This window comes from Bombina bombina, chromosome 2 (assembly GCF_027579735.1).
Source record: "Bombina bombina isolate aBomBom1 chromosome 2, aBomBom1.pri, whole genome shotgun sequence".
NCBI lineage: Eukaryota > Metazoa > Chordata > Amphibia > Anura > Bombinatoridae > Bombina > Bombina bombina.
The window spans coordinates 433652028-433665711 of record NC_069500.1 but is presented as its reverse complement, the minus strand read 5'-3'; the positions used below and the strand labels follow the sequence as shown (position 1 = coordinate 433665711).

General features: G+C 42.3%; 1 protein-coding gene across 1 annotated transcript in view; it reads right to left on the bottom strand.

The window, feature by feature from the left end:
* Positions 1-1905: 1905 nt before the first annotated feature.
* The window catches only part of SPPL3 (signal peptide peptidase like 3), a 467604-nt gene continuing 455825 nt past the window's right edge, over positions 1906-13684 (bottom strand). Inside the window, exons 6-8 of the mRNA XM_053699799.1 lie at positions 2312-2508; positions 2119-2228; positions 1906-1950 (exon numbers count right to left, since the gene is read on the bottom strand). Coding sequence (XP_053555774.1) covers positions 1906-1950; positions 2119-2228; positions 2312-2508 — 352 coding nt within the window. The remainder of the gene's footprint in view (positions 1951-2118; positions 2229-2311; positions 2509-13684) is intronic.

The following is a 13684-nucleotide window of genomic DNA, read 5'->3' as shown; positions in this document are numbered from 1 at the left end:
CAGATAAAAGAATTAGCAACCCTCAAGGCCATAAATCTTTTCCCGAGTAACATCGAGCAGACCTCTCCACCCCGATCATCCTATAAGGAGTCATACCCGAAGGTAGATTCTTCGGTAACGGCCGCCTCCAGGTGAAACAAATATCCCGTATATTGAAACAACTTTAACAGAGTTTCCATCCTTTATCCATGGGCTCAGAAAACAAGAGCTATCCTTAAACAGGACAGTAATACGTTTCGCAAGGGTGAAGATAGCTATATCTCTTTTCGGGATGGAACCTCAGTCCAGGAGTGGGAACAAATTATTAAAGGGAGAAGAGAGGCACTTTCATTCATTCTTAATAATGTTCGCCATCTAAAAGGAGCAGGGAAGGGTAAGGTACCCGAATGAAGGTATGAGGCAAGCGGCTGCTCCAAACTCCCATGCCGGTCCGGACTGTGGCTCAGGGTGATGACGTCACAGACGCCGCCGTGGTATTGGCAAAGTTAGACAGAAAGGTCATGCGGTGACTGGGTGCAATGCCTAAAATTGGCAATGAATCAATTGCCACAATCCAGCATACAAAAATAGAAAAGGCAGCACCAGCATTAAATTAAAAAAAAACTCACTTTATTCACTTACAGGCAAAACAGGTGTGACATAGAATGAACGTCTCTGATGAAACGCCACTAGGGGGCGTGAAACGCGTCAGACGTTCATTCTATGTCACACCTGTTTTGCCTGTAAGTGAATAAAGTGAGTTTTTTTTAATTTAATGCTGATGCTGCCTTTTCTATTTTTGTAAGGGTAAGGTACCCCCCTGTCCTCAGACTATCCAATTTAGGAATCAAAGGTTAGTCAGGCAATTTGGCCTCTGGAATCACTGAATTCTTATAGCATTTCATCTTGCTCTTCCTTTAAAAAAAAGTGCAAATTCCTAAAACTAAAGTCTGGTTCCTCCGCAGCCGCAGGTTTAGAGGCAGCAAACTCTGACCCAGAATGTTCAGACTCTAAAGTCTCAGAAAGAACATCATCCTCGGATAACCCTATCAGTTAAATCCAATAAATTATCTGATGTACTCTGGGAAGGAGTGCAATATGTAACCTTTCGCTTGCGCTTAGCAGGGCGAGGTAAAGCATTAAAGGCCGCAGACACCGCCATCTGAGCTGAGCAGTAACGTCTGGTCACAAAAGGCCCCCTCCAGGTGGAGGATCAGCAATGCTACAGGAAACTACATGTGTAGAGATATAAGCATGAAGGGTACGCACCTCACTGGACGAAAACTCCTCAGAGGTGGACGGCTCAGTGGTATCAAACATGTTTGATATCACATGTATAAAGAATGAAACAATCTTACCAGAATCTACGCCGTGGAACAGGAACACGGCCTTTCAAGTGCGACAGGTTAGTAGCATCGCTACTGACATGGACCTGAGAGCAGAAAGCAGGCAGCGAAACTCGTCAACGCTGATTACTTGTGGAGCTGTTAATATGAGTCGGAATGGTTTCACAGAAAGACTCTCCCAGCATCTCCAGACTCCAACTTTCACCCATGCTCTCACTGAGAGGCTGACAGGACTACTTAAAACGCCAGTCCCATTGCGAAGAGTATTACCCTCCATAAGAGACTACTCCGAATCTTCTGACACTTCTCTGCCAGCCTCCTGTGACGAAAGGCAAAGAATGACTGGGGTATGAGTTGAGTGGGGGAGGTATTTAAGCCTTTGGCTGGGGTGTCTTTTCTTCCTCCTAATTATTGACACAAGTCATCCTTATCTTCTTTTTCACTGTTAACTCAAAGGTCAATACAAGAGAAAACAATGGAAATTAACATTTTAGTACTTCTCTGTCACAGACACCAACTGGGAGCATTATTTTATCTAAATATTCTTGTTTACATGGTTTTAATGTAACCCAAACTTAAGTTAAAAAATGTTCAGTATGGGTAGGGAAACAATAGACAAAATCAGCTGTTTTAAATAAGAAAATAAAGGAGAATGAGTTAATTGTAAACACTTTAATACTCTTCAGTAGGTAAAATAGATAATTGGAATACATTAAAGGGGAGAAAATATTAGTGTACACTGTGCATTTAATATCTAGCAATACATGAAACTGCATGGACAAGGTTCACTTACTTTCAGGTAGGCCATAGTGAGAAGGGGTAATAAGGTGAATGGTACCAAATAGAGCAGGGCAGGCTGAGCAGCTCTATGTATACGAGATGCCACTGTTGCTGTTAATAAACCTAAATAGAAAGAGGGATATTTAATTAAAGCAAAGCTCTGTTTGCACAAATAAAATTTAAAAATACATTGTCTGCTTACTCACCCACAAAGTACCCAATGAGCGTGCAGTGGAAGTAGGAGACCTTATGCATGCGCCCAGAAATTGCGGCCCCTGGGGAGCCGCACGATTCACTAGTCGCCTGCTTCTTGTAGTTATCATAGCGAAGGACAAAGCAAAGGAGAAGTCCAGGCATCACAATATCTCCAATTCCCAGCATGGAGAAATGACTCCCTGTGGAACTGCATAGTAGACTATTTTATATTCAGGCCGTTCTACACAATAATTAATGGTCATTCATTGTATTCTCAAAACTTAATATACAGTTATTGCAACCAGCTTCCTATGGACACATTCTAACCACCCCTTATTTCTTAAAAGTGGACCAAAAACAAAATTTATGCTTTCCTGATAAACTATTTTCTTTTCGGAATGATGGTCTACAGTTCTCCATAACATATAGGCTATATTTCCCGCCACTAGGAGCAGGTCAAGAACCCATATCAGAGCTTAAAATCCCTTCCACCTCTCTCTAGCTTTAACGTAAAGCTGAGAAGAGAATAGGAAACATATAGGTAGTAGACAAAGCAGGGTCTGTAGAGGTGTCATTAGAACTGTCACCCAAACATTGAAACTGGCAGGGCCTGTGGCCCATCATATCAAAAGAAAATAATTGATCAGATAAGCAAAAATTTTGTTTTCTTTCGTAAAATGAAGACTATCCACAGTCCCCCACAACATATGGGATTAATACCCAAGCCAAAGGTCTATGTTACGGAAAGGGTGGGAACATTTTTCTGGCAGTTCTTATTTAGCTGACACTGCGGCCTGAAGGAATTTCCCATCAAAAGCTGCTTGCAAATAAACAAAACCTCAAAGCGATAAACTCTGAAAAAACAAAATTTATGCTTACCTGATAAATTCATCCATTACTTGTGGGATATTCTCCTTCCCAACAGGAAGCTGCAAGAGGATCACCCACAGCAGAGCTGTCTCTATAGCTCCTCCCCTAACTGCCACCCCCAGTCATTCGACCGAAGACAAGCAAGAGAAAGGAGAAACTATAGGGTGCAGTGGTGACTGTAGTTTAAAAATAAAAAATACCTGCCTTAAAATGACAGGGCGGTCCGTGGACTGGATACACCACAAGAGAAATAAATTTATCAGGTAAGCATAAATTTAGTTTTCTCTTGTAAGGTGTATCCAGTCCACTGATTCATCCATTACTTGTGGGATACCAATACCAAAGCTATAGGACACGGATGAAGGGAGGGACAAGACAGGCGCTTAAATGGAAGGCACCACTGCCTGTAAGAGCTTTCTCCCAAAAATAGCCTCCGAAGAAGCAAAAGTATCAAATTTGTAGAATTTAGAAAAAGTATGAAGCGAAGACCAAGTCGCCGCCTTACAAATCTGTTCAACAGAAGCCTCATTTTTAAAAGCCCATGTGGAAGCCACCGCTCTAGTGGAATGAGCTGTAATTCTTTCAGGAGGCTGCTGGCCAGCAGTCTCATAAGCTAAGCGGATTATACTTCTTAACCAAAAAGAAAGAGAAGTTGTTGAAGCCTTTTGGCCTCTTCTCTGTCCAGAGTAGACAACAAACAATGCTGATGTTTGACGAAAATCCTTAGTAGCTTGTAAATAAAACTTTAAAGCACGAACCACGTCAAGATTATGTAATAGACGTTCTTTCTTTGAAGAAGGATTAGGACACAGTGACGGAACAACAATCTCCTGATTGATATTCCTATTAGATACCACCTTAGGAAGAAACCCAGGTTTGGTACGCAAAACTACCTTATTTGCATGGAAGATCAGATAAGGGGAATCCCACTGTAAGGCAGATAACTCTGAAACTCTTCGAGCCGAAGAGATAGCTACCAAAAACAGAACTTTCCAAGATAAAAGCTTGATATCTATGGAATGCAGAGGTTCAAACGGAATCCCTTGAAGAACTTTAAGAACTAAATTTAAACACCATGGCGTAGCAACAGGTTTAAACACAGGCTTAATTCTAACTAAAGCCTGACAAAACGCCTGAACATCTGGAACATCCGCCAGACGCTTGTGCAAAAGAATAGACAGAGCAGAAATCTGTCCCTTTAAGGAACTAGCTGACAATCCCTTCTCCAATCCTTGTTGGAGAAAAGATAATATCCTGGGAATCCTGACATTACTCTGTCAGTAACCCTTGGATTCACACCAAAGAAGATATTTACACCATATCTTATGATAGATTTTCCTGGTGACAGGCTTTCGAGCCTGAATTAAGGTACTAATGACCGACTCGGAGAACCCACGTTTTGATAAAATCAAGCGTTCAATCTCCAAGCAGTCAGATGCAGAGAAATTAGATTTGGATGGTTGAAAGGACCCTGAAGTAAAAGGTCCTGCCTCAGCGGCAGAGTCCATGGCGGAAGGGATGACATGTCCACCAGATCTGCATTTCAAGTCCTATCAAAATCACCGAAGCTCTCTCCTGCTTGATCTTGGCAATCAGACGAGGGAGCAGAGGAAACGGTGGAAACACATAAGCCAGGTTGAAGGACCAAGGCGCTGCTAGAGCATCTATCAGCGCTGCCTTGGGATCCCTGGACCTGGATCCGTAACAAGGAAGCTTGGCGTTCTGACGAGACGCCATGAGATCCAGTTCTGGTTTGCCCCAAAGTTGAATCAACTGTGCAAACACCTCCGGATGGAGCTCCCACTCCCCCGGATGAAAAGTTTGTCGACTTAGAAAATCCGCCTCCCAGTTCTCTACTCCTGGGATATGGATAGCTGATAGATGGCAAGAGTGAACCACTGCCCATAGAATTATCTTTGAAACCTCCAACATTGCTAGGGAGCTCCTTGTTCCCCCTTGATGGTTGATGTAGGCTACAGTAGTGATATTGTCCGACTGAAATCTGATGAACCTGACCGCAGCAAGCGGAGGCCAAGCCTGAAGAGCATTGAATATCGCTCTTAGTTCCAGAATGTTTATCGGAAGGAGTGCCTCCTCCTGAGTCCACAAGGCCTGAGCCTTCAGGGAGTTCCAGACTGCACCCCAGCCCAGAAGGCTGGCATCTGTTGTTACTATTGTCCAATCTGGCCTGCGGAAGGTCATACCCTTGGACAGATGGATCCGAGATAGCCACCAGAGAAGAGAATCCCTGGTCTCTTGATCCAGATTTAATAGAGGGGACAAATCTGTGTAATCCCCATTCCACTGACTGAGCATGCAAAGTTGCAGCGGTCTGAGATGTAGGCGGTAAAACGGCACTATGTCCATCGCTGCTACCATTAAGCCGATTACTTCCATGCACTGAGCCACTGAAGGGCGAGAAGTAGAATAAAGAACATGGCATGAATTTAGAAGTTTTGACAACCTGGCCTCTGTCAGGTAAATCTTCATTTCTACAGAATCTATCAGAGATCCTAGGAAGGAAACTCTTGTGAGAGGGGATAAAGAACTCTTTTCTTCGTTCACTTTCCACCCATGAGACCTCAGAAATGCCAGCACAATGTCCGTATGGGACCTGGCGATTTGAAAATTCGACGCCTGTATCAGAATGTTGTCTAGGTAAGGGGCTACTGCTATACCCCGCGGCCTTAGGACCGCTAGGAGTGACCCTAAAACCTTCGTAAAGATTCTTGGTGCCGTAGCTAACCCAAAGGGAAGAGCCACAAACTGGTAATGCCTGTCTAGGAAGGCGAACCTGAGAAACCGATGATGATCTCTGTGTATCGGAATGTGAAGATAAGCATCCTTTAAGTCCACGGTAGTCATATATTGACCCTCCTGGATCATAGGTAGGATGGTTCGAATAGTCTCCATCTTGAAAGATGGGACCCTTAGAAATTTGTTTAGAATCTTGAGATCTAAGATTGGTCTGAAAGTTCCCTCTTTCCTGGGAACTACAAACAGATTTGAATAAAAGCCTTGCCCCTGTTCCTCCTTTGGAACTGGGTGGATCACTCCCATAACTAGGAGGTCTTGAACACAATGTAAGAATGCCTCTCTCTTTATCTGGTTTGCAGATAATTGTGAGAGATGAAATCTTCCTTTTGGGGAAGAAGCTTTGAAATCCAGAAGATATCCCTGGGACACAATTTCCAACGCCCAGGGATCCTGGACATCTCTTGCCCAAGCCTGGGCGAAGAGAGAAAGTCTGCCCCCTACTAGATCCGTTTCCGGATCGGGGGCTGATCTTTCATGCTGTCTTAGAGGCAGCAGCAGGTTTTTTGGCCTGCTTTCCTTTGTTCCAAGCCTGGTTAGGTCTCCAGACCGGCTTGGACTGGGCAAAATTTACCCTCTTGTTTTGTATTAGAGGAAGTTGAAGCTGCGCCACTCTTGAAATTTCGAAAGGAATGAAAATTAGTCTGTTTGGTCCTTAATTTGTTGGACCTATCCTGAGGAAGGGCGTGACCTTTTCCTCCAGTAATATCAGAAATAATCTCCTTCAGTCCAGGCCCGAATAGGGTCTGCCCCTTGAAGGGAATATTGAGAAGCTTAGACTTTGAAGTAACGTCAGCTGACCAGGATTTAAGCCATAGCGCCCTACGCGCCTGAATAGCAAAGTATAAATAGTTTTTAGCCGTTAGCTTTGTGCTTGTCAAGGATATCATCCAATGGGGTTTCTACCTGTAGAGCCTCCTCTAAAGACTCAAACCAGAAGGCCGCAGCAGCAGTGACAGGGGCAATGCATGCAAGGGGCTGGAGAATAAAACCTTGTTGAATAAAAATTTTCTTAAGGTAACCCTCTAATTTTTTGTCCATTGGATCTAGAAAAGCACAACTGTCCTCGACCGTTTGCCACAAGTCCCGTGTAGCGGTATCTATGGGAAACATCTTTTTAAAAACAGGAGGGGGAGAGAACGGTACACCTGGGTCTATCCCATTCCTTAGTAATAATTTCTGAAAACCTCTTGGGTATTGGAAAAAACATCAATATTAACAGGCACTGCATAGTATTTATCCAATTTACACAATTTCTCTGGGACTACAATGGCGTCAGTCATCCAGAGTTGCTAAAACCTCCCTGAGCAACATGCGGAGGTGTTCAAGCTTAAATTTAAATGTAGACATATCAGAATCAGGTTGAAGTGTCTTCCCTGAATCAGAAAAATCACCCACAGATAGAAGCTCTCCTTCTTCGGCTTCTGTACATTATGAGGGTATCTCAGACATAGCTACTAAAGCGTCAGAGCTCTGTATTTGTTCTAGCCCCAGAGCTGTCTCGCTTTCCTTGTAACCCTGGCAGTTTGGACAATACTTCTGTAAGAGTATGATTCATAACTGCCGCCATATCTTGTAAAGTATACGCAATGGGCGCACTAAATGTACTTGGCGCTCCTTGAGCGGGAGTTATAGGCTCTGACACGTGGGGAGAGTTAGTCGGCATAACTTCCCCCTTGTCAATTTCCTCTGGTGATAAATCTTTTAAAGCCAGAATATGGTCTTTATAACTTATAGTAAAATCAGTACATTTGGTACACATTCTAAGAGGGGGTTCCACAATGGCTTCTAAACATAATGAACAAAGAGTTTCCTCTATGTCAGACATGTTTAACAGACTAGTAATGAGACCAGCAAGCTTGGAAAACACTTTAATGTGAAAAAGCAGATTATAAAAAACGGTACTGTGCCTTTAAGGGAAAAAAACAACAAACACAAAAACTGCAAAACAGTGAAAAAAGCAGTTAACTTTATGAAATTTTTACAGTGTATATAATAGACTAAAATAGCATTGCACCCACTTGCAAATGGATGATTAACCCCTTAGGCTCAAAAACGAAGCAAAAAAAACGGTAAAACCGTTAAAACAGTCACAAGCAAACTGCCACAGCTCTACTGTGGCTCCTACCTTCCCATAAAATGACTTTTGTAGGCACAAAAACCCTTTACAGAGGTCCAATATGTCAGGGGACTCCTTCAGGGAAGCTGGATGTCTCAGAATGTAAAAACAACTGCACAATTAGAGCGCGAAAATAGGCCCCTCCCACCATTCAAAGTGAAAGGGCCATAATAACTACTCCTAGGAGAAATCTAGTCAGCCATGTGGAAAACTAGGCCCCAAATATTTTATCACCCTCAGTAAAAAACGTTCTTTATATATATATGCAAACATTTTACATACTAAGCCATAATAGAAAGTAATATGAATATTACCCTTTGCTGCAAGCATGATGCCAGTTGTTATTAAATCACTGCAATCAGGCTTACCTTAAAAATATGTCAGCATTTTCTAGTTCTTATCATTTCTCTAGAAAAAAATATACTGAACATACCTCAGGGCAGTTAATTCTGCAGACCGTTCCCCCAGCTGAAGCTCCATACTCTTCAGTTATGTGTGAGAACAGCAGTGGACCTTAGTTACAACTTGCTAAGATCATCAAAATCCTCAGGCAAAACTCTTCTTCTAATATCTGCCTGAGGTAAAAAACAGTACAACGCCGGTACCGTTTAAAAATAACAAACTTTTGATTGAAGATAAACTACACTAATTACCACATCTCTCTTGATACTTCCCTTGTCGAGAGCTGCAAGAGAACGACAGGGGGTGGCAGTTAGGGGAGGAGCTATATAGACAGCTCTGCTGTGGGTGATCCTCTTGCAGCTTCCTGTTGGGAAGGAGAATATCTCACAAGTAATGGATGAATCCGTGGACTGGATACACCTTACAAGAGAAAAAGTAAGCAGAAATGATAAGTTTCAGCTTTGAAAATCTGCTCCAAAGATGCATAATTTTTAAAAACCCACAAAGTTCAACTGCTCTTGTAGATGAGCTGAATACACTAGGATGGGACTTTCCCATCTTAAAGTAAACCTTGCAAATTACTTATTTGAGCCAAGAAGCCAACGCTACCTTAGTAGCTTTCTGCCCCTTACGAGTCCCAGAGTAGTAAAAAACCAATTAGAAGTTTGTCTGAAATCTTTAGTAGCTTGGAGACAGATCTGAACACAATGAAGGAACCACCATTTCTTGATTGGTGTTATCTTTTGAAACTACAGTACTGTAGGATGAAAATCATATTTAGTACAAAGTATAGCTTGCTCCTTGTGAATAATTAGAAATGGAAACATCATTTAAAAATGTCTTCCAAATCAAGTAATAAATTCTTTGTGTAACCGAATCTGAGAAAACTGTCTCAAAACAATGCGTTCAAGCTCCATGCCATTAAATGTAGAGATTAGAGATCCGGATGAAAAGAGAACCTTGAGACAACAAGTATTGTCTCAGACGAAGAAGCCATGGAGAGCAAGAAACATCTGACTATATCCGCAAACCAAGTAATGCAGAGTCAGACTGGAGCAATTATTATTATTAAAGTTGACCTGTTTGGTTCAAGTACGATTCTTGGAAACAGGTATGCTAGATGAAGGTTCCATGGACACACCAAGGCGTTTATTAGGAGAGCCTTTGAATCTTTTGATCTCAAACAATAGCTTGGAATGAAAGGTCATGAGATCTATGTCCTGTAAGCCCATTTTGATCTTTGAGTAATAGAAAATGTCCTAATGGAGAGACCGCTCTCTTGAATGAGCCAATAGACCGCTGAGATGATCCACTTCCCAGTTGTTCACACCTGGTATGTGAATTGCCAATAGGGAGAAAAAAGTCCTCTCTGCCTAAGACAAAGTTTAGACAGTTCCTGCATGGCCAGTGGACTGCGGATATTCCCATTGATAATTTATATCGGACACCGCCGATATGTTGTCCAACTGGAAACTGATACAATTGTTCTCCTTCAATAGGGGTCAGGGCTGAGAGCCCGAAGATAAAGAAGATGAAGAATGTTTATTGGTAACCTTGCCTTTAGAGGAAATCCAACTCCTTGTACTCGAGAAACCCAGATCCAGAGAGAAAACAGAATTTATGCTTACCTGATAAATTACTTTCTCCAACGGTGTGTCCGGTCCACGGCGTCATCCTTACTTGTGGGATATCTCTTCCCCAACAGGAAATGGCAAAGAGTCCCAGCAAAGCTGGCCATATAGTCCCTCCTAGGCTCCGCCCACCCCAGTCATTCGACCGACGGACAGGAGGAAATATATATAGGAGAAACCATATGGTACCGTGGTGACTGTAGTTAGAGAAAATAATTCATCAGACCTGATTAAAAAACCAGGGCGGGCCGTGGACCGGACACACCGTTGGAGAAAGTAATTTATCAGGTAAGCATAAATTCTGTTTTCTCCAACATTGGTGTGTCCGGTCCACGGCGTCATCCTTACTTGTGGGAACCAATACCAAAGCTTTAGGACACGGATGAAGGGAGGGAGCAAATCAGGTTACCTAAACGGAAGGCACCACGGCTTGCAAAACCTCTCTCCCAAAAATAGCCTCCGAAGAAGCAAAAGTATCAAATTTGTAAAATTTGGCAAAAGTGTGCAGTGAAGACCAAGTCGCTGCCTTACATATCTGGTCAACAGAAGCCTCGTTCTTGAAGGCCCATGTGGAAGCCACAGCCCTAGTGGAGTGAGCTGTGATTCTTTCAGGAGGCTGCCGTCCGGCAGTCTCATAAGCCAATCGGATGATGCTTTTAAGCCAAAAGGAAAGAGAGGTAGAAGTCGCTTTTTGACTTCTCCTTTTACCAGAATAAACAACAAACAAGGAATATGTTTGACTGAAATCTTTTGTAGCCTCTAAATAGAATTTTAGAGCACGGACTACGTCCAAATTGTGTAACAAACGTTCCTTCTTTGAAACTGGATTCGGGCATAAAGAAGGTACAACTATCTCCTGGTTAATATTTTTGTTAGAAACAAACTTAGGAAGAAAACCAGGCTTAGTACGCAAAACCACCTTATCTGCATGGAACACCAGATAGGGCGGAGAACACTGCAGAGCAGATAACTCTGAAACTCTTCTAGCAGAAGAAATTGCAACCAAAAACAAAACTTTCCAAGATAGTAACTTAATATCTATGGAATGTAAAGGTTCAAACGGAACCCCCGGAGAAACCACAGGAGGTTTAAAAACAGCATTTAAACGTTTATTAGACTGAACGTCAAGAGGACTGGTTAGCTCAATATCCAAAGTAATTAACACTTCTTTTAATAAAGAACGCATATATTCTATTTTAAATAAATAAGTAGATTTGTCAGTGTCAATGTCTGAGGAAGGATCTTCTGTATCAGATAGATCCTCATCAGAGGAGGATAAATTATTATGTTGTTGGTCATTTGAAATCTCATCAACTGAATGAGAAGTTTTAAAAGACCTTTTACATTTATTAGAAGGTGGAAATGCAGACAAAGCCTTCTGAATAGAATCAGAAACAAATTATTTACAATTCATAGGTATATCATGTACATTAGAAGTTGAAAGAACTGCAACTGGCAATGTACTACTACTGATGGACACACTATCTGCATGTAAAAGTTTATCATGACAACTATTACAAATGACATTCGGAGAAATAATTTCAACAATCTTACAACAAATGCACTTAGCTTTGGTAGAACCGATGACAGGCAGCAAAGTTCCAGAAGATACTTCTGAGGCAGGATCAGATTGAGACATCTTGCAAAATGTAAAAGAAAAAAAACAACATATAAAGCAAAATCATCAATTTCCTTATATGACAGTTTCAGGAATGGGAAAAAATGCAAATAGCATAGCCCTCTGACAGAGAAAAAGGCAAGAGGAAAACATCAATGGGCTATTAAAATAATGAAAAACAGAATTTATGTTTACCTGATAAATTACTTTCTCCAACGGTGTGTCCGGTCCACGGCGTCATCCTTACTTGTGGGATATTCTCTTCCCCAACAGGAAATGGCAAAGAGCCCAGCAAAGCTGGTCACATGATCCCTCCTAGGCTCCGCCTACCCCAGTCATTCGACCGACGTTAAGGAGGAATATTTGCATAGGAGAAACCATATGGTACCGTGGTGACTGTAGTTAAAGAAAATAAAATATCAGACCTGATTAAAAAAACCAGGGCGGGCCGTGGACCGGACACACCGTTGGAGAAAGTAATTTATCAGGTAAACATAAATTCTGTTTTCTCCAACATAGGTGTGTCCGGTCCACGGCGTCATCCTTACTTGTGGGAACCAATACCAAAGCTTTAGGACACGGATGAAGGGAGGGAGCAAATCAGGTCACCTAAATGGAAGGCACCACGGCTTGCAAAACCTTTCTCCCAAAAATAGCCTCAGAAGAAGCAAAAGTATCAAACTTGTAAAATTTGGTAAAAGTGTGCAGTGAAGACCAAGTCGCTGCCCTACATATCTGATCAACAGAAGCCTCGTTCTTGAAGGCCCATGTGGAAGCCACAGCCCTAGTGGAATGAGCTGTGATTCTTTCGGGAGGCTGCCGTCCGGCAGTCTCGTAAGCCAATCTGATGATGCTTTTAATCCAAAAAGAGAGAGAGGTAGAAGTTGCTTTTTGACCTCTCCTTTTACCGGAATAAACAACAAACAAGGAAGATGTTTGTCTAAAATCCTTTGTAGTATCTAAATAGAATTTTAGAGCGCGAACAACATCCAAATTGTGCAACAAACGTTCCTTCTTTGAAACTGGTTTCGGACACAGAGAAGGTACGATAATCTCCTGGTTAATGTTTTTGTTAGAAACAACTTTCGGAAGAAAACCAGGTTTAGTACGCAAAACCACCTTATCTGCATGGAACACCAGATAAGGAGGAGAACACTGCAGAGCAGATAATTCTGAAACTCTTCTAGCAGAAGAAATTGCAACCAAAAACAAAACTTTCCAAGATAATAATTTAATATCAACGGAATGCAAGGGTTCAAACGGAACCCCCTGAAGAACTGAAAGAACTAAATTGAGACTCCAAGGAGGAGTCAAAGGTTTGTAAACAGGCTTGATTCTAACCAGAGCCTGAACAAAGGCTTGAACATCTGGCACAGCTGCCAGCTTTTTGTGAAGTAACACCGACAAGGCGGAAATCTGTCCCTTCAGGGAACTTGCAGATAATCCTTTTTCCAATCCTTCTTGAAGGAAGGATAGAATCCTAGGAATCTTAACCTTGTCCCAAGGGAATCCTTTAGATTCACACCAACAGATATATTTTTTCCAAATCTTGTGGTAAATCTTTCGAGTTACAGGCTTTCTGGCCTGAACAAGAGTATCGATAACAGAATCTGAGAATCCTCGCTTCGATAAAATCAAGCGTTCAATCTCCAAGCAGTCAGCTGGAGTGAAACCAGATTCGGATGTTCGAACGGACCCTGAACAAGAAGGTCTCGTCTCAAAGGTAGCTTCCAAGGTGGAGCCGATGACATATTCACCAGATCTGCATACCAAGTCCTGCGTGGCCACGCAGGAGCTATCAAGATCACCGACGCCCTCTCCTGATTGATCCTGGCTACCAGCCTGGGGATGAGAGGAAACGGCGGGAACACATAAGCTAGTTTGAAGGTCCAAGGTGCTACTAGTGCATCCACTAGAGCCGCCTTGGGAA